Source organism: Mustela erminea, chromosome 18, assembly GCF_009829155.1.
Source record: "Mustela erminea isolate mMusErm1 chromosome 18, mMusErm1.Pri, whole genome shotgun sequence".
Lineage (NCBI taxonomy): Eukaryota > Metazoa > Chordata > Mammalia > Carnivora > Mustelidae > Mustela > Mustela erminea.
The window spans coordinates 5,218,440-5,246,384 of record NC_045631.1 but is presented as its reverse complement, the minus strand read 5'-3'; the positions used below and the strand labels follow the sequence as shown (position 1 = coordinate 5,246,384).

General features: G+C 47.8%; 1 protein-coding gene and 1 long non-coding RNA gene across 7 annotated transcripts in view; one reads left to right on the top strand and one right to left on the bottom strand.

Moving 5' to 3' along the window:
* LOC116578518 lies at positions 1-9,965 on the top strand. Of its 5 annotated transcripts, none has more exons than XR_004280916.1 (7): positions 1-779; positions 1,140-1,214; positions 1,437-1,701; positions 7,649-7,719; positions 8,614-8,745; positions 8,893-8,974; positions 9,236-9,965. It is a non-coding gene; the product is annotated as an uncharacterized LOC116578518 (long non-coding RNA). The 5 variants fall into 5 exon arrangements; XR_004280915.1 differs by lacking the exon at positions 8,614-8,745 and adding an exon at positions 3,416-3,480 and having other exon boundaries at positions 11-779; XR_004280917.1 differs by lacking the exon at positions 8,614-8,745 and having other exon boundaries at positions 33-779; positions 1,605-1,701.
* The window catches only part of SHISA6 (shisa family member 6), a 276,947-nt gene that overhangs the window by 122,051 nt on the left and 126,951 nt on the right, over positions 1-27,945 (bottom strand). Inside the window, exon 3 of one of the 2 annotated variants that reach the window (XM_032322978.1) lies at positions 27,746-27,841. The exons of the other annotated variant lie outside the window; for it this stretch is intronic. Coding sequence (XP_032178869.1) covers positions 27,746-27,841 — 96 coding nt within the window. The remainder of the gene's footprint in view (positions 1-27,745; positions 27,842-27,945) is intronic. 2 annotated transcript variants of the gene reach the window in all.

The following is a 27,945-nucleotide window of genomic DNA, read 5'->3' as shown; positions in this document are numbered from 1 at the left end:
GCGCTGACTGACATTTCAATGGCTGGGAGGGGCAGCGGGAAGAAAGGAGGCCTATTGTCTGCGCGTCTCCCCCTCCCTCAACACCTCAACAGGAACCGGTTTTGAGGGCTGCCTGGGCCAAAATGAATGCTTCTAGGGGTATATCCGCAGGAATTCACTGGGGCTGAGGTTTCTGACAGTCTAATAGGGATACGGGTCCAAGAAGAACTTTATTAGCAAAGTCAGGGAGGGGGTTCAGTGATACAATGGGTACTACGAAGTGCTTTATCCCAGTGCTCTTTCCCAGCCCCCCTTTTCCCTGGCTTGTCATTATGACAGGGTCTGGTAAAGCTTAGAGGGAAGAAAGAGAAGGGGGAGGGGGAGGACAGAGGCAGGAAGGAAGGCGCTTTGCCAGTTTCAGTTCTGGCTAATGAGTCTGCCCTTGATGAATGGGCTCCCTTCTCTGGCCCTCCGCGGAAGCATATCTCTGTGCTTTGTGACTTCACAGTCATTCCCATGAGGAGGCGGCCTCCGTTTTTCTAGCTCTCGCGGCTGAACTGGCCTTGTCACTTGCTTTGGCCCACAGAGGAGGGCAAAGTGATGGACTGGTCCCGAAGCGGCTTCGACCTTCTCCTGGAAATGCTGCTGGGTGGCCGGGCAGGACAAGCTCAGGGAAGCCTGACAGGCATGCGGCCCAGTGCCCCCTTCAGAGAATGACCCACCCTGCTGACCCATGAGGAAACCCCACAGAGAAAACCCGTGCCCAGCCGAGCCTGCCCCAGCTGCCTCCCCACATAGACGTGAGTCAAATAAATGGTGGTTGCTGGGCACCTGAGTAGCTCAGTGGGTTAAAGCCTCTGCCTTCAGCTCAGGTCATGATCCCAGGGTTCTGGGATCGAGCCCCGCATTGGGCTCTCTGCTCGGCAGGGAGCCTGCTTTCTCCTCTCTCACTCTCTCTCTGCCTGCTTCTCTGCCTACTTGTGATCTCTGTCTGTGAAATAAATAAATAAAATCTTAAAAAAAAACCATAAATGGTGGTTGCTGATGTCCCAGTTTGCGATGGTATGTCAAGAGCCGTGGAGAAGTGACAGGGAGGCAGAAGCAGGTATCCATTGGCAGGACTCCCCTCCTATCCTTGCTCTTCTGCCCTCGAACGCCAGGATGATGTGATTGCTGGAACTCCGCAGCCATTAAGCAACCATGAGGGAAAAGAACAAGACGCCTTATTTTGTCAGGTAAATAAGCTCCTCCTAGTTCAAGGCTGGTTTTCTGTTACTTGCAGCTCTGTTACCTGCATAATCCCAACCAGAAGGTGAGGGTGCTACTGAAAGTCTGAGTGGAGTTAGGGTGCTCAGTGATGGTGGGTATAGAAGGGTACAGTGGCCTGGGGGTAGAGAACCAAAGGGCAGCCGCTCATCCATTCATTCACTTACTCATTCTTTCACTCATTTAAATAGGCACCAGTGTTATCTGCCAAGCTGCTAGGGGAAGAATCCTACCTGGAAGGCTCTCATGGTTGGGAAGGATGTGGGAAGAACCAACTCCTACCGACCTCCCACAAACCCCACTTAGGACATCTCCAGAAGGCTCCCCATTACCACAGAGCCTCTCTCCCTAATTGTTAGAAAGTGACATCCAGCTCTACCATCATCTGCCTACTTACAGCTCTCACCCACAGGTTGAAGTCCTCCTTTCTAGCGCTTCCCACGTTGCTCCTTTGAGGTATGAGTAAGGGCAAGCCGGAGGGACACGATGCTCAAGGGTGGGGCTACCAGAAAGGATTGGATACAAAGCGATAAAGCCAGTTTTTTGAAGTCTAGGTTTCCTTCAAGACCTGCTTTCCATTCAAAATTCAAAAACACGTGGGAGAGCTTCAACAGAATCCTGATTTTAATATATCATATTTCTATTGTTTACCAAGAAATAAATTTGATCCCCAAGGAACACACACCACATTTACCCAGAGGCTTCCTTATCTCTACGCCCAGGAAAATAAGACCATTTCACTCTCCGTAATAATAACAGTTGTTATTTATAAGATGTCAGGCACTGTGCTAGGCACCGTCCACATCATATGATTTCCACAACAGCCCTATGTGGTATTGTTTTCTTTGCATCAAAAATGGGAGGAAAAGAAAAAGTTCAGAGATTTGAACGGATGCTTTCCCAAAATCTCAAAGCCAGTAGAAATGATATTTAACCACAGTTCCAGAGGTCTCCACAGCTCATCCTTCCACTACAACGTGCTGTTTATAAGCAACAGCCTCACATAGTCAGAGACAACTTTTTTCTTATCTTCTTTAAATATCCTTGTCAGGGGCAGAAGGGATTCCAGGGAATAAGAAAACCAAGTTCCTTTTGGGAAGGAGAAGCATAAAGGGGTGGGTATTTATTAGAGAACATGGAAGGGAGAGGCAGAATTTTTCTGCTTCTTCCTATTTTTTTTTAAGTCCCTGTATCCCAGAAAGCCTGGAGACACTTGAACATACCCATTGGGCTCCTAGAGGCACATGTGTGGTGAATAAAACCTCAGGTACCCAGAGGAAAATCCTAGTCACAGGGTGGAAGAGGAAATAGGCATTGCTCTCCCCAAGATGGAGAGGTTAGACCAGTGGTTCTCTGACCTTGCTTATCCAGCAGAGCCATCTGGATGACTTGCCAAAACTCAGATCCCCAGGCCCTACCCTTGGAGTTTCTGATCAGTAAGTCTCAGGTGGGGTCTGATAAGGTGCGTTTCCAACCTGTTCATAGGGAGCATTAATGCCATAGATCTAAGGGACATACTTTGATAATCACTACCTCCTAAACTATCCCTAGAACCAACCAGACTGGCATAGTGCATGCCTGGGGCATCCCAGACCTAACAGATGCGCCAAGAGAGGACTGATTCACATGAACCTATGAAATCTTCCCCATGATCAGTGGGTTATTGAAGGGCAGTGTATTGGGGTGACCCACTTTCCTAAAGAGGGCCAGGGAAGATGCTGGACTTCAGAGTTAGACCTTACGCTAACACCAGGGCTAACTGGACCTGAGCTCAGAAGCTTGCTCTGCCCCTTAGGAACTGTGTGACGTTGGGCAAAGTGCTTGTTGTCTCTGAGCTACATTTTCCTCATGTGTACTTAACCTGTAGAGTTGTTACGAGTCTGAAAAAGACCAAGGTGGAGAACCTATGGGCACAAAGCACTGTTCAAGAATTGATATCGCTTCAGAGAAGTGGGTAAGCCCATCCAGCCTCCTTGGTGACAGTACTGGTCAGGGGGATTCGCGCTGCAAAGGCAAGGTCAGAACGACTTAAGTTAGCCATCCTTCCGAGAGCCTGCCTCTATGGACTGCAACTTCGGGGAGTCAAGGCTGGTTTAAAGGAAGGTCTAGAAATCAAGGAGAGTGCTTGAACTTCTGGAAGATTAAAAGTCTCCTGGGTCTTAACCCACAGCTTGTGGCTACACCAACAGAAGGGGTTGAGGAGAGCTGAACCCTTCTACCAACACAAAGAATTCTGTGAGCCTATGACTCCTTACCACTTTCTTTCCAACGTTATATAAACCTTTCATCTTGGTGGCCCTGAACTCAGAGAAAGGAAAATGACCAAAGATATGTGTATTAAAAGCAACACATTAGGTCATGACCATTGGTCTATCCAGGTCAACTGTGGTGGTGTCATCCGGTGGTGGGGGGGGCGGGTTGGGGGTTGCAAAAATCTGATCCTTTATGACGTTACCCGTACATGGTTGGAATGATACCCCCCCGGAAACACTAACATTCTCAAACCAACAGAGGATGATTGTAACTAATATACTCCAAAGACCAGTAGTGGAAAGACAAGTTAGTTACTGTCTGACCTAATTAAGTAACTTAGATGTTGTACCGGCTTCTTCCAAAAGTTGAAGTTATTTTAGACACTACAGCTATAATGACACAATGAGACATGGGCCTAATGAGTAATTTTATCAAATTAATTCTTTCTGAAAGGATACATTTTTATGCTCAGGAAAATCACTCCAGCTTTTTTTTTTTTTTAATGTTTTGATCTTTGTAACTAATTTTAAAGATCACACTGTGCCTGTTCCATTTGCTCTGTGAGTCTTGCAATAGCCCCAGTTAAAAGCAATAACATTCGAATTTGACATGGGCCCCCAATCTTTACAGTGTCTCAGTGCATCCTATCACCTTGGGTGATTAAAGTCCCTGGTTGAATTAACTTTCAGAATCTTCCATTTTAATATCTTAGCAAGGAAGACAGCTGAGCTCCTCTAAGTAAGAATCATCTGAATTAATCATCAACCAACCCATCCTACCTTGCCTTGATCAATGCGCAAATAATGGTTTGTACACCGAGGAGGTGTTTTTCTGGGGTCTAATAAATGAATGGCTTCAATTTCCCAGTGGCTTATGTCGAGCTCCTTACAATTTGCTTTATGCCTGGGACAGAGCGCCATTCCTAGCTAACATATTGGCTGGGATATCCTTTGAGGGCATGATACTTAAATAATGTACTGTTTGCGTCCATCTACTTGGGTGAGATCATATCTTAAGATGCATGATCTAGTAATATATCTTAGTTCTTTATGACAGTGGTTCTCCCTGGAGGGCTTATTAGAACACACATTGTGAATCCCCACCCCAGAGTCAGGAAGTCTAGACTAGTCTAGACTAGAACCCAAGAATGGACATTCTTGGAGAACGGACATTCTCCAAGTTTCCAGGTAATGCAGATGCTGCTTGTCTGGGGGGCCACACTTTGAGAGCCACTGCTTTAAAGATACTGACACTACTTTTCTTTTTAAAATAATTAAGTTATAATGGTTTCCCATGTGGCATAAAATGGACAGAGAATTGTAAAGTCCTTACCTTGCTGGGTGCATTTCTTTCATGGAACGGTCTGTTGCAGGGAACTCTGTTAAAAATATCAGCTCCCAGATTCTCCCACTGACCTCAGAGATGGAAAGAAGTGGTGCGTCTACCTGGTCTGAGCATATCACGTCATATTTGCTTATAATCAGGGAGACCACATCTTGGAAGAAATGGTCATGCAAAAAATACTGACTCCTTTTTCAAATGTGATGTTACCAACAAAATGGTTCTCACAAAAGGTGAAAATATCCAAGGATGAGGGTCAAATTCATTTCACAGGGACTATGGGACAAGGACCCCTCACTCTAATTTTCTTCATGGGGAAAGGGGACTTAGCTTTCTGGTTGACCCCAGCCCAGACAGCACATGAGGGGGACTTAGCTTCCTGGTTGACCCCCAAAAGAACCACAGCTTCCTGGTTGACCCCAAAAGAACCATCAAGTAAGGACAGACAGAGGTATCATTAACAGAAGTCTTTTAGAATTAGGAACCACCAGCCAAACTGCCTTTTTTTCTGGTGTGCCAATCTAATATCCAAAGGAAATAAAATTCTAGGAAAACAGCAGCACTGTTCTTAACTCTGAAAAAAAATTTAATTTGCCTTTATAGATAAGCTGTCCATTGAAGGTTCCCGAGTCTCTCCTTCCAGACAGATGAATATGCCTCTGTTTGTGTGTGTGTGTGTGTGTGTGTGAGAGAGAGAGAGAGAGAGAGAGAGAGAGAGAGGGAGAAGAAAGAAAGCCAACTGGTATACCTAAGATTTGAGGCTTGCTACTCTAATAAGATGGTCTATTATGCTTCCAGGGATAAAGTTAGGTTTCTTACTAACACATGAACTATGGGGAATGCTAACAGTCACACTGAGACATGTGATTGATGTTCTGTTCTAGAAGGAGCCCGCTCTCTAGTGCAGTGTATCAGGGAAGAGCACTGATGTGAAACTAATCTACTGGGTCCCAACAGACCTACCATTTACTACTAGATGTAGAATCTTGGCCAGGTTACCTACTCTCCTGAGGCCTTAGTTTGCCCACCTATGCCACTGAGTACTTCTCTCATAGGGCTGTTCTGTTGAGTAAAGGAGCTAATGTACAGAAACCACGTAGAGGATGCCTGCCTCATAGAAAATGCTATATAAATACCAGTCATTATTATTTATGTCCAAACACTGTGCCATCCTTCTCCTTTTGTTCTATGCAAATTCTTCCTGCTAATGCTATTTGGATTGGCTAGCATCCAAAATTTAGACTTCTGCCATAATTATCTACATATGGCAGCAGGATCATTCCAGAACCACCCTAATGACTTTGATTAGAACCAATCACCTGTGCCTATTTGCACAGCAGAATGATTGGCAGGGTTTTGGAAGAACTGGGTATTCCAATTATACTCTCGTTGGGTATGGACTGATTTGAGCAAACATGCCAGTCAGAATCATGCTCAAGCAGATCAGTTTCTGTACATTTTTGTACAATGCAGTAGGACAACCAGAAGAAGAAGAAGAAGAAGAAGAAGAAAAGCACGAAAGAGGAGAGGAACTCTTGGTTTATTCGATAAATGCTGTTCGAGCCTCTATGTTCTGTGCATTGTGCAAGATGGTGTGGACTGAGAGGTGGGTATGCCACTCCCACTCTTGAGAAGCTCACATCTAGTGGGAGAAGCAGACTAGGAACTCAGCAAATACAGCACCATATACCGAGGGTTGGAACAGACAGCCTCAGGGACTGCTGGGAGAGCACACACCGGTGTTTAGAATGGCAGTGCCTGTCTTGGTCTGGGGAGATGCGGTCCTCCCAAAGCCCAGACAGCAAGAGCTGAAAGACAGGTGGGAGCCTGCCAGGCCAACAAGGTGGGCAAAGGCCTCATGAACAACGCTGGGAACAGAAGTTCAGAAACAGAGATGATACCGAAGAAGGCGGAAGATATAGGGAAGCAAGATCCTCAATCCTCAGGGTTCTTAAGGAAGGACCAAGAGAAGGCGCCTGGGTGGCTCAGTGGGTTAAAGCCGCTGCCTTCGGCTCAGGTCATGGTCTCAGGGTCCTGGGATCGAGTCCTGCATCGGGCTCTCTGCTCAGCAGGAAGCCTGCTTCTCTCTCTCTCTCTCTCTCTCTCTCTGCCTGCCTCCCCATCTACTTGTGATCTCTCTCTGTCAAATAAATAAATAAAATCTTAAAAAAAAAAGAAGGAAGGACCAAGAGGTCGAAAATGGTGCCAAGTCAAAAATGGAGGGATTGTTGAAGAGGCTCATCCCAGGCATGTGGCGTGTCTACACACCACACGGCTATGGGGTTGTGTAACTGTACAAGGGCGACTTCTCCAGGAGAGGGAGCGAAGCCAAGAGAGCATTTGCTGACAATTGAGAATTAATTTTCTGTGTAAAGAGAATGTACCCGATCCACGATCTTGGCTAATAGTGCTGTTGGTTATCTGTAGAGAGGGAGATGTTTCGACGAGCTCTTCTGTGATGATAATATGTATTGTCTAGCCGTCTGGAAAAAAAAAAATATGCAGTGCCCAGCTGGTTGGAAAATGGATTTTGGAGAATAGGTAGCCGGTCCGTGGCTGGGATGGCAGCTAAGCAGCTGAACACAGACACCCCCCCGACCCCGCCCTGTAGGAAACAGCTCTTGGACCAGGGGTGCTCAACCAGGGCTGCGTAATGGGAAGATGTACAAAATACTGATGGATGGGTATCAGTCCCAGAAACTATGAATTGGTCGGTCGGGGGTCAGCCTGGATGAGAGGATATTTAAAAGCTCCCCAGAGGTTGTACTCCATGTTGAGAACCCTAACTCCCTAATTTGGATTCTTTCAGTTTGTCTCCGAGTCAGCAGCCACCCGGGGGACTTGCCAGAAATGCTGAGTCACAGGCCCACTCGTCGACAGGTGTACAGGATCATAATAATCCGTATCTTAACCACATCCTTGGGGCCTGGGTTGGGGGGGGGGTGATTCAATGACCTTGAGAGTCTGATACGCACCCGTCGGAGCTATGCATCCTTTTTTTTTTTTTTTTTTTTAAAGTTTTGATGAACCTGACAAGCAGCTGGAGTTAAAAACCACTGTACTAACATGTAGGCCAAGTCAGAAGAAGAGGGCCCATGATGGAGAGATCTGGGCAGTATTTCTCTGCTCTGTGTGGGAAGTGGGGGAGGCAGATGCTCCCCCCTTGTCCCACACTGAGAAGGAGAGCATTATGTGACCCTGGGATTTCGTGGGAGGCCTGCATAGCACCTTCTCATGGCCTTAGGAACAGATGGAGATTAAACATGAGCCCGAAGGTGAGGTCACTCTGGTGGCGTGAAGTGACACACAATTTCCATGTGAGTCTCCAGAAAGGATAGATAAGGGGCAAAGAGTTTAAATCTCCTTGTGTGAGTCCATGCATGTCTGTGTGTGTGTGTGTGTGTGTGTGTGCACACGCACACGCCCAGTGCAACAGGGCATTATGGTGTGTCCTTGAGCATCCTTCGGTGGTTATGAGCACATTTCTCCAGTTGAGAAGTCCCTGTGATTCATGCCTCATACTGACCTCCTTCTGCGTCTGGCCTGCAGCTTGTAATTGGTAGAGATTTCCAGGCCTTCCTGAGCAGGGAGAGGGCAGATGGAGGTGGCAGCCAGACATAAGGAAATAGCCTTGCTAGCTAACCACAGGCATCTTCTTTCCTCTTCCTCTGCTGAGAGGCAGCTGGAAGGACTGTGGTGTCTGACCCAGCGGGGTGTTGGGGATACAGAGGCATGAAGTCTCTGGATGGTCTCTATCCTCCTTCTGGGTTTCAGGGGGCCAGTTTGGGACCCTGCTCCAGATCCCCTGGTGCCTCTCCTTGCCCGGGCACCCTCGGGCAAAGACCCTTCCCCAGTCTAGCATGGGATGAAATGCACGGAATGAATACAGAACAACCAGGCAGATGAGTAAGTATGCTGTTCCGAGTGCAACTACCCTTTTCTCCAAAAGAACAAAGAAAAGAGTCTCAGAATCACCTATGCCAGGAGCTTTCGACTGAGTCTGCCTTTGATCTCCCCAGAAGCCGCTCGATATTTTTATTTTTCTTTTGACAGAACACCTCGCTTCTTCGTCTGAAGTGTATAATTTCCTACCTAGCTCTCGAGGGGCACCTCAGTCATCACGAAGAAAGCATGGGTGAGAGGCTCATGGGACTGGGGTCTGACCTTGGGGTCTCGGGCACCCTTCCTACCATCCCTGCCTTGGAGTTCCTGGGGAACTGTGCTCCTGAGTGGCCCCAGTGGGACCTGCCTGGGACTGGCTGACAGGAGGCCTCTGGGAACACCAACCCCGCCCTGCTTTCTCTCAGGGTCCGATTACCCAGGGAGGGAATGGACTGGGAACATATTTAGAAAACGTGTTCATTGTTGCTTTAAAAAAAATGTCCTCTGTAATTAGGTACTACCGTGGGCAGTCAACCATGAAAAGCCACAACCAGTGCTGTCAAGTTCCATAAAATGAAAGAGAAACCAATTAGTCCAAGCGGAGAAGAGGCTGGCTGGGCCCCAGCACCTGTCGCAGACACTCCACGCCCACACCCACCCAAACTGCAGTCTCCGCTCAGGCAAGCCCACTCTGCCTGGGCATCTCCAGATCTGCCTGGCATGGACAGGGGGTCCCGGGGAGTCTCCAACCTCTCTCCTGAGAATCTATCTCGTCAGTACCTGGGACAGCAGTCTTGGCGGTCTCCCTTACGGAACTTCTAAAACAAGCCTCCAGACCTGCCAGTTGTCTGAAAAGTGATCCAATCAGATTCTTGGCACTTTATGCTTCCCAGGGGCTCCTGAGAAGTGCCTGTGCCCACAGGAAGAGATAAAGGGTACAGACACATGCATGGACCCTACTCTGTTCCCTGACCGCTCCTGAACTTTCTCCAAGGAAACCCGATTCTTGGGAGTGAGTGTTCTCTACCTGAGTGATTCCAGGGAGAGTGAATTTTAGGTAGAGTGCTTTATGAAGCCTTAGTTGCATTAATATGTCCACCCAGAAGTGTGGGCTCTCGGGGCACTCCCTCTCAGGGACCTCCAAACCGCATGGCGGGAGCTCTCTCGCAACGCTTCCTCTCTATGAGGAAGACATTTCAGGGCTCCAAGGTCAATGTTAGGAGGCTGTGAGGCCATGATTCCCTCCACAGGGTGCAGCTACCAGGACTCCAAATGCTTGCGTGACCTTGACCCAAGGGAAGAACCTGCACCGTCCCATTGACACCACGTGTTCCCTTACTGAGGCCTACCTCGGCCCCTGAGAGTTCCGCCCAGAAGTGACATACTCCATACTGTCTACTCACAGACCTGGTTCTCCTTCCATCCTGGTGCCTGGCACACCCATGTGACTTGCACAGCCCCGGCCCACATCAGGGGCCCTGTGCTCACGGAGTCTGCTCAGACAGGTTTCAAAATTGTTAAGGACCAGTGCCTTCCAAGTGCCCCCCTTTCCTCCCCTTTCTGAATGGCAGTGCTTGTTGTGGATTCCCTGTCCATATTCTACCTCATCAGTCCATATGGGGAGAAACATGACTTTTCAGGTTACAGATATCTAGGAAGAGCTGCCTGAACTTGGACATGGAAAAATCTCTTGGAGGTTAAAGTGTGTGGAGGAAAGCAAGCTTGGTGTAAAGTCATCAAGGATTAGTAGGCATTAAAATGACTGAAAAGGTGGGAAAACAAACATTTAGGTTTTGTGGAGACAAAATAAATACTGTACATTTAGGGAAAGATTAAGTATACCAGGCAGCCTACTCATACAATGTTTGAACTGAGGAAAACAGGTCATGGTCTCATGGGTTGTGAGATCAAACCCCACATCAGGCTCCACACTCAGCAGGGAGTCTGCTTGAAGATTCTCTCCTGATGCCCCTCCCCCAACTTGTGTGTGTGCTCTCTCTCTCTCGCACGTGTTCTCTCTCTGTATCTCTAAAATAAATGAATGAATTGTCCAAAAAAAAAAAAAAAATCAAGCAGGTTACCAGTTTGGGCAACTAAGAGAAAGTGACATCCATGAAATTTCATAAAAAATAGTTGGTTTTGGAGGAAAGATGCAGTTCTCCTTAGGATGTGCTGACTTTGAAGAGATGGCAGAAAATGCAAACAAGTCTCTCCCTTCCCCACTTCTAGGGTCATATGTCTACGAAAAGGCTTTCATCAGTAAAGTGCATCCAAAAGCCAAGAGAGGCAAGAGAGACAGGTCTTGGGATATTTAACTAGGAATAATGCCAAGAGTCATGCAAGTAAGTACATCCTCTAAGGGAAAGTTTTAAGAAAGAGAAGAATAAAGGGTTAGCCCAGAGCTTGGAAAGTGTGCAGGTTCGTAGGGTAAGGGAAGGGAATTATAAACAGAAGAGGAAGCAAAGAAGGCCCATTCAAAAGAAGCTGTAGTCTAGTGTCATGAAAGATGATTTTTAAGTGAGTGGGAAGTCCATAGCATCAGATTCTAGAGAAAAGGAAAAAAGGAGGAATGGAACCTAAGAGAAGTCCTTAGACCTGAGAATTATTTTGTACTGGGGAACTCTGCCAGCAGAGTTTAAGCTAGTTCGTTGCCTGAGAGTTGCATCATCATTGGCTAAAATCTCTCACCTTCCACGTGGCCCAGTGTTGCCGTGGAAGTTGTTCTGATTCTGGGCCGCCTGGGTGGCTCAGTCTTTTGGGCATTCAACTCTTGGTTTCAACTCAGGTCATGATCTCAGGGTCCTGAGATCGAGCCCCATGTGTGGGTCTGTGTACAGTACAGATTCTGCTTGAGATTCTCTCTCTTCCTCTCTCTCAGCCCTTCCCCTTCATTCATGTTGCATGCACACGCTCTCTCTCAAAGAAATCTTAAACAAACAAACAAAAAAAGTTCTGATTTCTGTTCTCCTGGATCTGCCACTCTAGTAAAATGAGGAAGGGGGTGATAACATAATTCCAGAGCTGTCAATGACAGAATATTTAGTCCTATATGCAGTTGGTAGAATTAATAATCAGCATGTAGGGTTTCCCATAGTCAGAAGCAAAAGGAGGGAATGACTACCACATTACAGAGGAGGCTGTGGACTGTGGCTGATCAAGAAAGACACGGCTCACATGTGTAGCTTTCTCCATGCACCTGGACATCCCATGACCCTGGTCTATCTCTCTGTTGCATAACACAAGTAAAAACTTTACAATCACACAGTCCTGGCTTTAATTCCAGCCCTGTTCTTTCTAGTTACATGCCCAGCATACCCAGAAAACAGAAGAGGCTGAGATATTAAAAGACCTTTAATTAAAAATATATATATAACAAATCTCAGAAAGTTGTCTTTCCACTCCTGCTATAAGCCCTATGGTGAACAAAAACAGTCTGGAATAAAAAGTGGAAGAGAGAAGAGGGAGATTGCAGCAATTTTGTAATTCTAGATGTAGATCTAAGACTCCTGTTGGAATAAAAGTTCACTCTAGGTATGAAAACCACTGAAAAGCTCCCTGATAAGTCCGAGTACTAACTACAGGCAAATCAACATGGTGGTACTCTGTAGCATTGTTTCTGGACAAGAAGAAAGTCAAAAGGAAGAGAGAGAGGCTCTTTGGAGATTTGCTAGAAGCCCAGGGATGGGGAATGGGATCCAGTCAGACAAAGGAGGATTAAACTCTCAATAATAATGATGCCAATTAGAGAAATTGTACTCTCTACATTACTAGAAAAGGCTACCATTTAAATAGGAATCCTCTACACTGCCTCATACCCAAAAAAAAAAATGGAGAGAAGATATGAATAAATACATAAAAATCTTGAAAAACCTGAACAAAGAATCCAAACACCTCTACAGCTAATAATTTTCTTCCAGCTCCACATAAAACTGACCATGAAGAAGAGACTGAGCACAACATTCTGAAATGAATTAAGCAGCCTTAGTACCCATTTGTAGTTATTAAAAAAATACCTTTAAAATGCAATTCAAACACTGAAAATAAACAGAAAAAAATGAAAGAGAATTTACTGAACTCTGGAAAGGGATGGAAGAAAAAGACAAATTGACTAAAGTACAAGATGCATAAGAGGGGACAGAGTGTAAATAAACCTCAGCAAAGGCACTGAGGAAAGGCAAAAATGCAGTCATGACAAAGAAATGAACCAATAGAAGCAATGGGAATTAGAAATAAGGGAAGGAAACACCTATAATTAGGTCCCCTTACGAAGAAAGACAAAACTGGGCAAGAAAACTAATATATAAAAACATAATTCAGCAAGACTTTCTTTAAATTAAAAGAAAATCTGATGATACATACTTTAAGAGCTGAAAGGTACCCAGGAAATGTTCTTAGAATGATCATCTCCAGTGCCAAGGTAAAACTAACAGGCTTCAAAGATAAAAAAAAAAAAAAATGCTCAAGGCTCTCAAGCAAAAAGATCAAATAACTTACAAAGTCAGAAGAATCAAACCATCATTTGAGTTCTCAAAAAATAATCTGCAATAGTTTACAAAGGCAACAACAGAACAGTGTCTTCAAAAACTCAAGGAAAGAAAGCAGGAACCTGGAATTCTACAACCAGTCAAACTTTTCTTCAAGCATCAAGGCTACAGAACAAGTTTCAAGTATAAGAACTTAGGGAATTCTGTTTTTATGAGCTCTGCTTAGGAAATCTACTGGAAGATAAACTTCACCCAACCAAGAGATGACTGGACAAACATCAGAGGAAAAATAATGGTCATGAGGAAGGAGGGAGAAAGAGAGAGACTGACCACTGTCAGTCTAAAAGGTTAAATCCCAGCAGGCTAAGAAAGGTACATGACTAAGGTACAAACGCTGTATGGTAGAAAGTAGAAATTGGGAGAAGAAAGTAAAATAAACATACTGACTGTTGTGTAGGCAAAACGCATAAGTTAAGGGATATCATTAAAAAACTAATAAAACTAATAAACTAAATGAAAAGGTTTACATTTAAACACATGGGAGTAAGAAGCATTGAACAGTAGGTACAAAGGTAACTACTAGCAACAACCAAAACTTGAAAACTAAAAGAACCTCACATAATAACCAGCTCAAATACCAAAATTTTCAAAATAAATTAAATAGGAAAAAATACATACCTTGTAGGAAAAGTAACTAATAAACTACCCTTAGAATCACTAGGTCCTGATGGTTTTATAGGGAAATTATTTCAAATCTTCAAAGACCACAGAGTCCTAATGCTGTACACATAGCTCCACAGCACTGAAAGGGAAAGAAAAGTCCCAATTCCTTAAATAAAGCCAGTGATATTTACTTTAGTAACATTGATACTAAAAAGACACATAAAGACAGTACAAGAAAGAAAAGTACAAACCAGTATCATTCATGACTAATTATATAAAAATACAAAATGAAAAATTAACAAACAGAACCAATACCATATTAAGAAAATAATACATGACCAAAGTGGGATTTATTATAGGAATGCAAGATTGAGTCAATGTTGGAATATCCATTAATATTATATACCATATTAATAGATCAGGGAAGTAACTTTAGATTATATTCCCATAAATGATGAAAATGCCTTGGGCAAAATTTGATACCCATTCTTTTTTTTTTTTTTAAAGATTTTATGTATTTATTTGACAGAGAGAAATCACAAGTAGGCAGAGAAGGAGGCAGAGAGAGAGAGAGGGAAGCAGGCTCCCCGCTGAGCAGAGAGCCCGATGTGGGACTCGATCCCAGGACCCTGAGATCATGACCTGAGCCGAAGGCAGCGGCTTAACCCACTGCGCCACCCAAGCGCCCCTGATACCCATTCTTGATTAAAAACAAAACAAAATAAAACAAGGAAAGGATATCAAGGGACACTTTAATATTTTTAAAGACTTTATTTCAGAGGGAGAAAGAAAGGGCAAGCATTAGTTGGTAGCAGGGAGGGATAGAGCGGGAAGAAAACTCCCCATTGAGCAGGGAGCCTGATGTGGGGCTCGACTCCAAGACCCTAAGATCATGACCTGAGCCAAAGGCAAACAGTTAATCAACTGAGTGACCCAGATGCCCTGAGGGATACTTCTTTTAAAAGATTTATTTATTTATTTTAGAGAGCTTATGATTTGGGGGGGGGTGTGCAGAGGGAGAGAATCCCCAAGCAGACTCTGTGCTGAGTGCAGAGGCTGACTCGGGCCTCAATCCCAGGACCCTAAGGTCACGACCTGAGCTGAAACTCAGAGTCAGACTCTCAACCAACTGAGCCACCTGGTCACCCCAGGAATTGAGGGGTACTTTTAACATGAGTCAATCTGAATCAAGTATCTATCTATGCAACCATCCATCTTCTCCTTAACTATCTTGGTCCCGAAGACAGTATCTTTTTTTTTTTTTTTAAGATTTTATTTATTTATTTGACAGAGAGAAATCACAGGTGAGCAGAGAGGCAGGCAGAGAGAGGAGGAAGCAGGCTTCTCGCGGAGCAGAGAGCCTGATGCGGGGCTCGATCCCAGGACCCTGGGATCATGACCTGAGCCGAAAGCAGAGGCTTTAACCCACTGAGCCACCCAGGTGCCCCCCGAAGACAGTATCTTAATAGGAAAGCTCTACAGCATTTTCTCTAACATTGAAACAAAGCAAGGATGCCTTGGATCCTCCCTAGTACTCAACACTGTACCAGTGATGCTAAGCCAATACGGTCAGACAAGATGAATCAATCAGAGGCATAAGGGTAAAGGAGAAGCAATATTACCTCTGTCTACATATGATAGGATCATGTAACTGGAATGCTAACGACAAAAATGAACAATGCAATAAATCACTAAGGTAGCAGAATATATAATTAACACACAAAATCAATGGCCTTCATGTCCACGAATATAGCCAGGCAGAGATCGTGAAGGTAGAGAAACCCCAGTTACAAACAGAGACCAAGGGGTTCAACGACTTAGAAATAAACCTGGTAACATCTGATGCTGGACCAGGAAAAATGTTTTTCTTTTGTTGCAAAGGACGTTAGTGATGCTTTGAAATATAAGGTATAGACTAGGTAATGGTCTTCCATCAACGTTAATCTTCTGTTTTGATAATCATACCATGGATATGTCAAAGAATGTTTTTGATTTTAGGAATTACATACTTAAGTATGAAGAGTAAGGGACATCATATCTTCAATTTACTCCCAAATACTTTTAAAAACCTATATAGGGGTACCTGGGAGGCTTACTCTGTTAAGTGTCTGCCTTCGGCTCAGGTCACGATCTTGGGGTCCTGGAATAGAGCCCCACGTTGGGCTCTGTGTCTCCCCTTCCCTCTCCCTCTGTGCTCTCTCTCACCCTAACTCTCTCTCAAATAAATAAATGAAATCTTTTTAAAACAATAAAAACAAAATGTCTATGATTGCAGTTGTAAAGAGTACTGTGATACAGAAAAAATGAAGAGATATCAATGTTCACAGAGGTACAGGGGTTAAAGAACAGCTCTGGAGAGGACTTGGGTCATAAGAAACTGCCCACCTTGTGTTTGAGCCCACACACACACACGGGTCAGGACTAGAAGAACATCAGGACTAGAAGGCATACTGTAGAAATGTTTACAGGTAGAAAGATGCAGAACCAGAGAAGTGAAGGTATTTTCATAGGAGCACATTCACCTGTAACAACTCAGGTCTCTTGACTTCAGTTTAGTGTAATTTCAATTCATCCATCCATCCATCCATCCATCCGTCCGTCCATCCATCCATCCGTAGGTCCATCCATCCGTCCATCCATCCATCCATCCGTCCGTCCGTCCATCCATCCATCCATCCATCCATCCATTTATTCATTCATTCACAATATCCACTGAACATCAACTACATGTGTGAGACGTGGGGAACACACCGTAGACATCTCCAGACGTGGTGCCTCCTCGCGTTGTTAGTGGCAAAGACAGGTATCAGGCAAGGAATCATGCAAATTAAAGGTAACTGAAGAGTATTGGGAAAGGAAACGCAAAGGGTGAACTCGGAAAACATAATGGAAGGTCTAGGTCCATGTGAAGGCCAAGAAGACTAACTTGTAGAAGGGAGAGTCAGGCCAAGACCGGAACCATGAGTAGATTGGGGTGATAAAGGACCATAGGGGAAGAACTTCCCAGACAGGAAGAACAGACTGTGCAAAGGCCCTAGAGTGGGAAGAATAGGCAGGAGTCCAGTATTGATGGGAGTGCAGTGAACAGCAGTACCCAGAAACGCAACTTTCTTGGCCTTGCCTGCCTCCCTGCTTGCTTTGCTCCTGAGTCACGCTGTCAACAGAGGGACAGAGAAAAGAAGGAAGAGGATATGCCATTGCCATTTAATAGTTTTGAACTCAGGATTTATTGATTTATTGATTTATTTAGAGAAGGAGCAAGTAGGAGTGGGCAGAGGAAGAGGGAAAAAGAGAATCTCAAGCAGGCTCCATGCCCATCGCGGAGCCCAATGCTGGGCTCCATCCCACGACCCTGAGATCCCAACCGGAGCCGAAACCACGAGTCAGACGCTCAACAGACTGAGCCACCCAGGCGGCCCTGAACTCAATATTTTTATGACACACAAGTGCCGTTCTGACGCGTGTGGGTGAATATTTAAGACTCTGGTTCCAGGAGAGAGCCTTTGAGCTTTTATAAAGCAAAGAGCGACAAGAGGTCTAAGCGTCAGGTGAGGTTAGGTATATTTAGGATTAAATGAGGTTAGAATAAGATCAGTCTGGCTGCTCAGCAGAGGACTAGGTGTGGGGGGCAAGCATGGAATGCCATCTGGGAGGCTTTTGAGAGATCTAAATGGGGGGGGAGGGAGGGAGTCTTGGCCTGGGGCGCTGGGATAAGAAGGGAGCACACAGGGGCCCCTGGGAGGCTCAGTTGGTGAAGCACCCAACTTCTGATTTTGGCTCAGGTCGTGATCTCACCTTTTGTGGGATCGAGCCCCACATGGGGCTCCTCCTCGCTGCCTGCAGAGTCTGCTTCAGATTCTCCTTCTCCTTCTCCTTCTGCCCCTCCCCCAGCTTGAGCGCTCTCTCGCTCTCTCAAAATAAGTAAAACCTTAAAAAGAGAAAAGAAGGGCTCAAGCAGTAAGCAAGGTCAGGAGACCAGAGTGAGCAAGGTCATGAGGCCAGAGTGGAATGGAGTGGAAGTGCACATGGATGGGAGTGGTGAGGCAGGAGAGGTCCCAAGGACAGCTTGCCAGGCTCTACTTGAGCCCACGAGGAGCCAGGGGGGCCACCAGCGGGGGGCTCCTCGCCTTCACCTGCACCAATGTTAGGTTTCTGTTGAATCCGCCCTGATTCAATCAGGGCGCAACTAGTGTCCATATTCCTGTTGAATGGACACAATGCTTGGGCATCCGGGTTCAAGTGCCCTCAGCAGAAAAACCAGAACCATTATGCAGAATGACTCTCCCAGGGCAAAAGTGGAAAGATTCACTGGAAAGCGGATGATGAGAGCAAGCGTCTGACATCCATCCTATTCAAGGAATGAATCCTTTATAAGCTCTTGGCCCCTGTGAGCCCAACTGCTCATGCACACACTGCTGGAAAGACCTTCAGGTATGAACCGTGAACCATCTAATGTGAACCTTGGGGTGGGGGGTGGGAAATCACCCTCTTCTAGCCTGAGGCACATCTTCCTTCAGGTACCACAGAGCGTGGGCAGGGGACTGGGCCACTCTGGAAATATTTGGGGACGTTCCAAGTCAAAGGTCTCCTGTGGGAGGAGGCTGGGTGCCTGACTCCTCGCCGTAGTTCACATCAGGAGGTGTCTCCTCCTGAGATGACCCCAAGGTATTGGAGAACAAGGGACCTTACAAACCTTCCAGGCCCCGGCTTCCTCAAGGAAACAGGCCTGACATGGGGAGACTTTCCAGACTGTAAGTCAGAAAACCCATGGGTGTGGGGGTAGTGGAGTCTCCATGGGCCACTGGCTCTGTGAGCCCACCTGATTGTCTCAGCTCTGCAGTCCGGTGCTCCGTGATGGACATGCAGGGTGAACACTGGCTGTGGGGGAAATAGAGGCAGGGAGTTGACCCTAAGTTTGTCGTGCCCATTTCTGCCCAGGGAGTCTGCCTCACACAGGGGCCTGCTTGGTACGTTGTGGTTTTGCTTAATTTATTAAGCAAGGTTTTATTTATTTATTTGAGAGAGAGAGCACATGAGTGAGAGGAGGGGCAGACTATGAGAATCTCAAGCAGACTCCATGCTGAGCACGGAGCCCGATGCGGGGCTTGATCCCACAAACCTAAGATCGTGACCTGAGCCAAAATCAAGAGTCGGATGCTTCACTGACTGAGCTTCCCAGGTGTCCCTTGCTTAAGTTTTATTCTTAAAGGCAGAAGAGTAGAACGTAACAGGAGAAGACGGGCGGTGATACCTGGCTGGAATTCAGACCTCAGCCTGTGTTTTGCTCCCCTTGGTCCTGGCAGGATTTAGGACACTGCCTCCAAGCCACCTTTCCAAGGTCATTTCCAGCTGCCCCCCCCACTGGCATCCCAGGGCTCCCAATCACTTCCTCATACCCCGCAAAAGGGGTCCTATGCCCTGTCACACTGGTGTTTCCATCTCTGTGCCTTTATCCCCTACCTGCAATGCCAACCCTGCCTCACTCTTGGCTTGTCACATCCTTCCTGCCAGGCAAGGACCATTTCAACTCCCATCTCCTGTAGAAGCCCATTTAGGACTCCTCCACTCAGAGAAAAGGTTTTCCTCCCTTAAGTCCCCGCATCCTCCTCTCCCCCACACTCTCCTTGGGATATGTTTTACGGCACTTCCCTTGTGTTTGACAGGGATGGTAATTGTGGAAGCCAGGCACTATTTTACTCATCTTTGCTCAACGCATAATTAAGTTTCATGGAGATAGACAAAGCCCCATGATTCTGATATGTGGGACAGGTTGCTCAAATCTTAGGATGTCTTTTTGCATCACCTTCCAGAGCTCAGGAATTCCCCTTAGAGAGGAATTCTCTCCCTCCCCAGCTGCAGGACACCCTGGCTTCCCCTATGCACAGGCTTCATGGCAACAAGAGTCTCAGAAATGGAAGTGACCTTGAAGACCCTCAAGAGGACGGCACTTGAACTTGAAACTCCTTGAGGGTGGTGCTGCTCAGACTTTTATGTGCGTAGGAATCACCTGGAGGTCTTGCTGACATGCAGGTGTAGTAGGTTCAAGAGTCTGTGTTTCTAACTAGCTCCTAGCAGATGCCAGTGCCCGTAGCCTTAGCCTTAACCCTTGGAGAGTAAGACTCTTCAGCATTTGAAGCCACGGATCATACGAAGACCTCCCATTGCTTGAGCTCAGTGCTCTGGTGCCTGTTATCTCATAGGATCTCCACGTAGCATCCCATGAGGCAGGTAGCACTATTACCTTATTTTATAGATGAATGTCACAGAGGTCAAGGTCACAGGGCTAGTAGGCATGGGGGAGAGCCGGGAGTTAAATGAGCCTGTCTGACCCCAGCGACCCTCTTCTTCTCACCACACTCCTTCTTCCACCATTATTTAAGGAAGAAAGTTTGCATCACCACCTGGAGGTCAGTAAGACTGAGGATGGGCCCGTGACGCCAGGCAGGAAGGGCCGGCAGGTCATTATCCTGCCACATCCATCATCTGCACGGAAGCTGAGTCACAGAATTCTATGGTTATGTTCCAGAGAGTGGTAGTGCCCCTGAGAACTGAGATCATCAGTTTTCTGTCCCACTTCGGGGCCACTGAGAAATCCTGGCCACAGACGCCCGCTGGTGCAGGGATGACGGCACTCCCAGCACCTTCCTGGGCCTGACAGCCCCATAGCTTCGCTCTCAGGGTTCCTGAGACTCTTGGCATTGAGCCCCAGAGAATGAGGGAAAGCCAACGCCAAGGGCTGGCTCCTGAGAAGGGGAGATTCCCAAGTTGGATGACCAGTCATTGCTAAGACCAGTGCCAGGAAGACAATGCACCAGCCACAAACTTGCCCCTGGGGCCAACGTGGGTCATGGGTCATGGCAAGAGGAAACTCCAATCTGGCACCAGCAAGCAAGTAGAAAGCAAGCAGAATGTGGCCCAGAGCTGCTAGACCTCTGGCTGAGCATGTCAGTCTCTTGGAAAACCCAAGAACTTGATCCTCTATCCTCTCCCAGTTGAGCCTTCAAGGAGATTTGGGGTGCTCCGAGTTTCCTTTTGGAAACCTCCCTTCCTGCCTGAATGGAAAAGGAGTCAGGCTGGCATTAGCTAAGGAGCGATGTTTTCCTGGTTTCAATGTACCAACAAGACCTCTCTCTTGCCTTGCTGCTGGAGACTACGGGACATCCTCCTCTTCTGAGCAGAACACCGAAGGACCCCACAAGTGAGTTGGCATTTCCCATGGAAATTTCCCAGTGCATCCTGAACCCCTGGCCTTGTGTAACCTCTCCCCTCTTTATACCAGCTTAGCGGCCTGTCCCACCAGACTATCCCAGCATCCCACGTGGGCCAATGGTAGAAGGCCCACAGGCAAGAATTAATGGGGATTTTTTTCTCAACACCATGATTTCCCAAGGTAACGTGAGCTCGATGATGGCTTGGATGCCCCAACACCCATCAGTGTCTGCTTTCAACCCAACTGCTGCCCTGCCCTTAGAACAAGGAGAACCTAAGAGGATGGTCAGTTTGTAGATGGACACCCTCAATGCCTCCGAGTGGGTCTCCCAATGCCAAGGAGGGTGGTTCTACCTTAGAAGTGGGCCACTGGACGCCTCAAGAAGTTGGCTCTGGTGCGCACCATGCTCCCCAAGGTCCATCTGCAAGGTTTAACTGCTACCCAAATGAACCTAGCTGAAGATGGTCCTCAGTAAGACTGAGGAAGGACACAGTGCCCTTTCCTCCCCTTCCCAAGATGGGGAAGGATCACAGGTGTTCCTGTCAGCAGGACCCATGTAGGAAAGGGGGCTCTGTGGAAGAGCTGCTTTTAAGCAAAATGGATGACTTCACACATGGAAGTATCCAGTTGGGAACCCCCTGAGGTATGGTACTGGGTTTCGTTCTGCCTTGGTCTCTTCTTGTTTGAACAGCAGTAATTCTGAGCCATGGATTCACCAGGTGGGCATGGAATTCACTGGTCATGCAGACCCATCTTTACTTTGACACAGTCAGCTTGAGCCAATCAACCACTGGGCGAGTTTGATGCCAGTCTAACAAATGCCGCCGAATAAGGCTGAGCACACGGAATCAAAGCCCGGTTCTCAGTATTAGCCCTGTATCAGGAGTGAACAGGAACAGGCAGAGAGTAAACAAAGGCAGCTGCCCCGTGACGCAGAGCAGAATGGTCTGCAGACAGCTCAGATCTCTGGTGCCCTCAGCCCAGAACCCAAGAACTCCTTCCTGCTCCGCTCCCACTTCTTCCCGCCCACCTTGCCCTACAGAGAAAGTACGGGAAGGAATGTTCCCAGGTGGCCCGGGCTTCTCAGAGGCCAATCTCAGGCAAGCCAGACCCAGCTTTCCCTGTCTCTTGCTGTACTTCCCAGCTCTCCGTTGCCATGGAGACCAGATGCCTTCTGAGCTCTGTGCTTTATCTAGAGTCCAGCCTTGGAACACCTTGGCTTAGGGAAAGCCCACTCACTCCCCTGGCTTCCAGAGTGGGAAAATAATGAAGATTTCTTTCACCGTGATGATTTGGGGGTCCCCTCACCACAATCTACAGGATGGTCTGAAGGCTACTGCCCCCTTCTTTCTTTTCTAAAGTTGAAGACCTCATCTCGAACCCTGGGTACTACAGGGTTCCACAGGGTGCCACAGCCATGGCAGTCCCCAGGGTGGGCTGTTTATGGTTGTGAGGGGCCTGAGGAAGTGGAAGAAAGACCCTCACCTCTGTGTTCACTGGCTCCTCCCCTTTATTCAGACCCACTCCCACGTTATCCTTTGGACCCCATCATGACCCAGAGGTCTGCCGCCTCTTACACTCTATTTCAGCCACCACACTGACCTCAAGGCTCTGGTCCTCACTTTCCCCTACCCTGATTCCTTGTAGAACATGTACCTGGACTCATCACTGGCTAACACCTATAGGCTTTCTGCATGTTAGGACCCATCCCTGGCTTCGTCCCCTGCTCAAGGGACAGGTGCCAGCAGCCCAGCCCTGTCCTTCTGTATCGCTGCTCCTCATCCTTCGATCTGGGGACTTGAGCAGGTGGGATGCTCCCTACCCCTCATTGCTGAGCCACCTGAACTAGGATCGGGATGGTCACATGCAGCTCTGATCTCAGCAACCTCCTCAGATGCCCCTCGTTCATCTGCAGGGAGCCCGGACTCTCCTGCCTTGGCTTCTGCCTCAGACCCCATGGAGAGTCTGGCTGGGCAGCAGGGATGGCCAGAGCCAGCCTGGTCTCTGGGTAGTGTCATTCAGACAGAATGAGGCAATCCATCCCCTTGAGGTCTGTCTGCAGGCTCTGGAACAGCTTCCTCCATTCTGGCCTCGTCTCTATCTCCTGGCTGATCTCAGGGGAGTTCTGAGGCCTAGGAACATCCCTGGCTGTGCAGAGGCCAGCCCCAGGCAGCAACATCCTGGGTGTGAGTCTCTGGGCCCCAGATGGGTGTGGAAGATGCTCTGAAGCCAACAGGGCTGGACCTGCTCATATGTTCTCATTAGGGTGACCAGGTGTCCCCTTTTGCCTGGGACTGAGGGGTTGCTCAGGAGGCAGGCTTTCCTGTGCTGAAACTGGAACACTGGGGACAAACAGGGTTGGAAGACCACCCTCTCCCTCGCTCACAAGAGGATGACCTTGCTTCTCCAAATCACTGAGCACTGATGGCATACACCCACCTGCATGTACTTGGGGCCCTGTACTCTGCCTTCCATCAGTGGGGGACTTCTTGGGTGGGTTTTGCTCCTGGTGGAGATCCACCATCTCCATGGTGGATCCCATCAGCTCTGCCTATGGAGGACACCACTTCTGAACCCCCCACCCCCACCCCCGCCCCACCCCGTGTCATTAATGTCCCCTTCTCTGCTGGACCATTCCTACCACCGAGCAAATACACTGGGGCTTCTCCCATCTTAAAACAGAACAAAACACAACTCTCTTTACATCGCACTCCCTTCTGGGTCCTGCCCTCATTCCTACTCTGCATCACGTTAGCCCTCTAAAGGGTTTCTGTACCTGCAGTCCAGTCCTCTTCTCCCATTCCCTTATTTTAAAGATGTTTTGTAGCAAAATGGGGCTGACGAGAGCTCTCCCACGGGATCATTGTAAAGGTGAAAGTAAGATGGTATGTGTTGCAATGCTGGTACATAGTAAATGCTCAGCAAATTGGAGGCTTTATCACTGGGTTTCCACTGTGGCAGCCTGGGAGATGCTCTGGTTCCCTCAAGGTGACTCTGGGGCCCTACTTGGGGGCCTGGGTAGGTAATCCTGTCTAATGAATAGAGAAAATGGTGTAGGGGGACCTTGGTTTAAACTCATGGTCAGTCTGGTCAACATCTTCCTTGGCCTTGACTTCCACCTACCCTTGAAGGCAGACTCATGGCTACATGGCTTCCTAGGCTAAAACATGGAATTTCCTGACAGGACAAAGATAGAACTGGGGGCTTTGGTAGTTATGAAGCACCCCCAAAGTTCATAATTCTGGCTTTTTCAATGTCTCACCTTTGCAATCCCAATAGCCAAAAACTCCCCCTTGTTTATTAGGGTTTGTCTTGGAAAGGTTTAATTACCTGTGCGCCGTGGATCTCATTCTAAAGCACCCACACCCCCAGCTCTGCATTCGCATGAGCCAACACCAAAGCCAGGATGCACATCTCCCCATGATGCCTCTGGGGACTTTGAAAGGGCAGCCAGGGCTGGCTACATCCCAGTATCCGAAGAAGTTGCCACCACCATCTAGAACAGGGACCGTTAGTGTGATTTTTCAGATTGTCAGAGTCTTCTAGGAATACATGTGAAAATCAGGGATGCAGGCTAGCAGGGCAATGGTATGACCTTCTAAAGCAGGACCCGGTCCCGCATCAGTTCTGAGCATCACGGTGGGGCCAAGCGGTAGTCACCAGAAGTCCTAACGCCAATGTAGGAAGAAGAGAAAAAACGGTAATAAAGGAAAAGGTACTCGACAGGCGGGGGGGGGGGGGGGGGGGGTAAAGCAGAAAGAAACAAATAGAGAAGGAAAAGGAAAGGCAAGAAACACACAGAATGAGCAATGGCCCCATGTTCGATGCCCCTGAGGGTGCCCTGCCCATGGCATATTTCCAGGGGGCCACTCTTGCTTCTAGGTACCACTCAGAGCTGACTTGGGTTGCACTGAAGGAAGGGAGGATGGAGCTGAGCCCTTTCCCAGGGTTCCAGGCTGTGCAGGGAGAAAGAATTCTGGTATCAGAAGGAGAATCCCGTTTCCAAAGCTCCTCCCACAGCCCCAGTCTCCTGGCTCATGGAACTTTAGTTGTTATCTCAAGAGGAAAAGCCACACCAGGTACAGTCCTAGAGGAGAGAGGAGGTTTCAGAGGCCTTGAGAGGAAGGGAAGGATAAAGAGGACCTGGTGAGGGTGATGTCTGGTGGAGGGGGCTGGGGGTCGGGCCAGGCACACTCAGGATGGCTGCAGGAGGCACAGACAAGCTAACATCAGGGAACTCAGCAGCAGCCACAGCAAAACCCCATACCTATGGTGGGGTAGAGCTGCCCAGATGACAGTGACCCAAAGGACGGGTAGGGATAGAGAATTGTCTTTATGTTGCTCTGATAGGGTCTATCTAGTTCTTTTGGAAGCAGCCTAGTGTCCACCGCCTGATAAATCCATGATCTGGCTCCCCTCTGGTTCGGGTCCCATGTCCTCCACTTCTCATCCTTTTCTACCCTGCTTTATTCATTCACACTAGTCCCCTCCGACTTCTTGGCAATACAAGAAAGCTTCCACCTCGGAGCGGTCCTCCTGTTGCCTCTGCCTGGGATGTGGGTCTCTGCCCAGGTACCACCTTATCCAGTCTGCCCTTCCTGACAAGGCCGGCTCCCAGCCGAGCATTCCCATCCTCGTACCTGCCGGAGGTTTTCCCCTTGCACCCAACATCGAGAATTCATTTTGTCTGCTTCCCCTCAGTGAAATAGGAGTTTCACAGAAGCAGATTCCATTTTGTTTCCTTCTGAATATCGCTGAGTGCCAGGCAGGCCTCGTGAAATATTTGTTGAATGACTGTATGAACCCAAAGCTGTCACTGTTATAATCTACATAGGGAGTTCTTTAGATGGAACTCTCTGGGGTTTCATGTTGGACCACCTGCACGGGGTAGGGGCAGGGGTGGGAAATTACTGGGGTTGAGAAGGCTTGGTATGAGCTGTCATGTTTTGCTGGAAAAATTCAGATCTGCTGCTCTGCCCCATGGGCTGTAGGAGTGGGGTAGCCAATCTCCAAGATGGCCCCCAGGGATCCCTGGCACCTGACATTACTGCCCTTGTGTAACTACCTCCCATCTGGAATAAAGCTGACTCGTGTCACCAGTAAGATATGGAGCAAATGACAGTGTGTCGCCAACAGGCTTGGTCATAAAAGACACTTGGGCTTCTCTCTTTCTTTTCCTTGGATCGCCCACTCTGGGGAAACCCAACCACCAAGCTGTGAGGACACGCAAGTGGCCCACGGAGAGAACATTGTGGGGGCGGGGGAGGGGAATGAAGGCTTCCCGCCAACAGCCAGCACACTAGGCGCCAACCATCTTGGAAGCCGGTCCTCCGCCACAGTCAAGCCTTCAGATGACACAGCCCTTGCTGCAATGTTGACTGGAAACTCATGAGAGACCCCCAACCCAGAAGCATTCAGCTCAGCTGCTCCCGAATTCCCGATCTGCTGAAACCATGCGAGATCATACATTTGTTTGGTATTGTTTTAAAATGCGACATTTTAGGTCTGTGTAACTTGTTGCCTAGCCCGAGATAATCGTCGCAGAGCACGTGACGTGGGGGAGGGCCGTCCTAAGCTTCGAGCCATATGGGGATGACTAAGATTGTGTCTTTCGCGGGTTCACCGGGTCTCCCAACCCCCCTCTGGTCCCAATTTGATTCTGCAACTTCGCATAGCCACAAATGCCACCTGTATCCTCAATAAACTTTATTTAGACACAGAGACACAACAGAAAATACATACACAGATACAGATATTATATGTATATATATATATATATATTTTCTCTATAGGATGAACAAACATCACATAGGGAATTTAAAAAGTAGTTGGCATGGAATGTAAGAAAAAATTGCAAAGTTCCTTGGTCACTCACACTGAAAACAGACACGTAATTCAGAGGCAGACAGGGATTAGAGCATCCCTACAACAGAATTCACAGTTGGTCTATAACAATACACAGGTGTTAGGAAGGGTAAACAGAGGAGTCGGGGATCTGGTTCCTCTTGATAGGACAGAATGCTCACAACACTAGGAAGACTCTGTTTAAACAAAAGACAGAATCGAGGATTCCACACCCCCCTCCCCATCCCGCACAGATGCTGGGCAAGCTGTCAGCTAGGGCACAAAGCAGCTCTGCAGAAAAGCCATCTTCAGGCTTCAAGGTCTGTGTAACCTCTACCTTTGGGTCCACACTGTAGAGAGTTTATACAGACACACTTAGGACACTGAAACTCTCCAACATGAGCGCTGGTTCCGAAACCCGGAGTACAGAGCATTGACATCAGTTTATAAAATGTGGCTTTCAAACAGAAAAGGGGTAAGAGCCGAGAGGAGAACACACCCTTTGCAAATGGTGCCCCGTCTGCTGGTAGAGTTTCCCACCATGCTGCCTGTGGTCCCTCCCGCAGGGGCCCTGGCCTCTGGGTCCCACTCTTCGCCAGGGCTGGGGGGCAAGAGGGATGTCTCTGTCACATCTACAGACCCTCTAACATCCCACCTGTGACCTCTCAGAAGCCACGTACATCACCAGGACTGGCTGCCGTGGTACCACCCCTTGCTTTTCCCTGTCTCCGGCCAGCCTCTGGGCTCTACATCATCTTTGCGTTTCAGAGCGGGGCTCCCTAGGCAACCTGTGTGTTTTAGTAAAAAATGGTTTCCACTGTACCCTTCGTGTGTCCTCTTCCTAACGTGACAAATCCAGAGGAGATGAAGTTATGGAGATCGGGTCCTCCACTTCGGTAAGCATCCTTCCCATAATGTCCTGCAAGAAGACGGGGCAGAGTTATCTGGAAGACTCGTAGCAGCAAAAATAAGGCAGGAGCTGGAACTCCCACTCATCCCGCCAGAGTGAGGCCATCAGTGGCA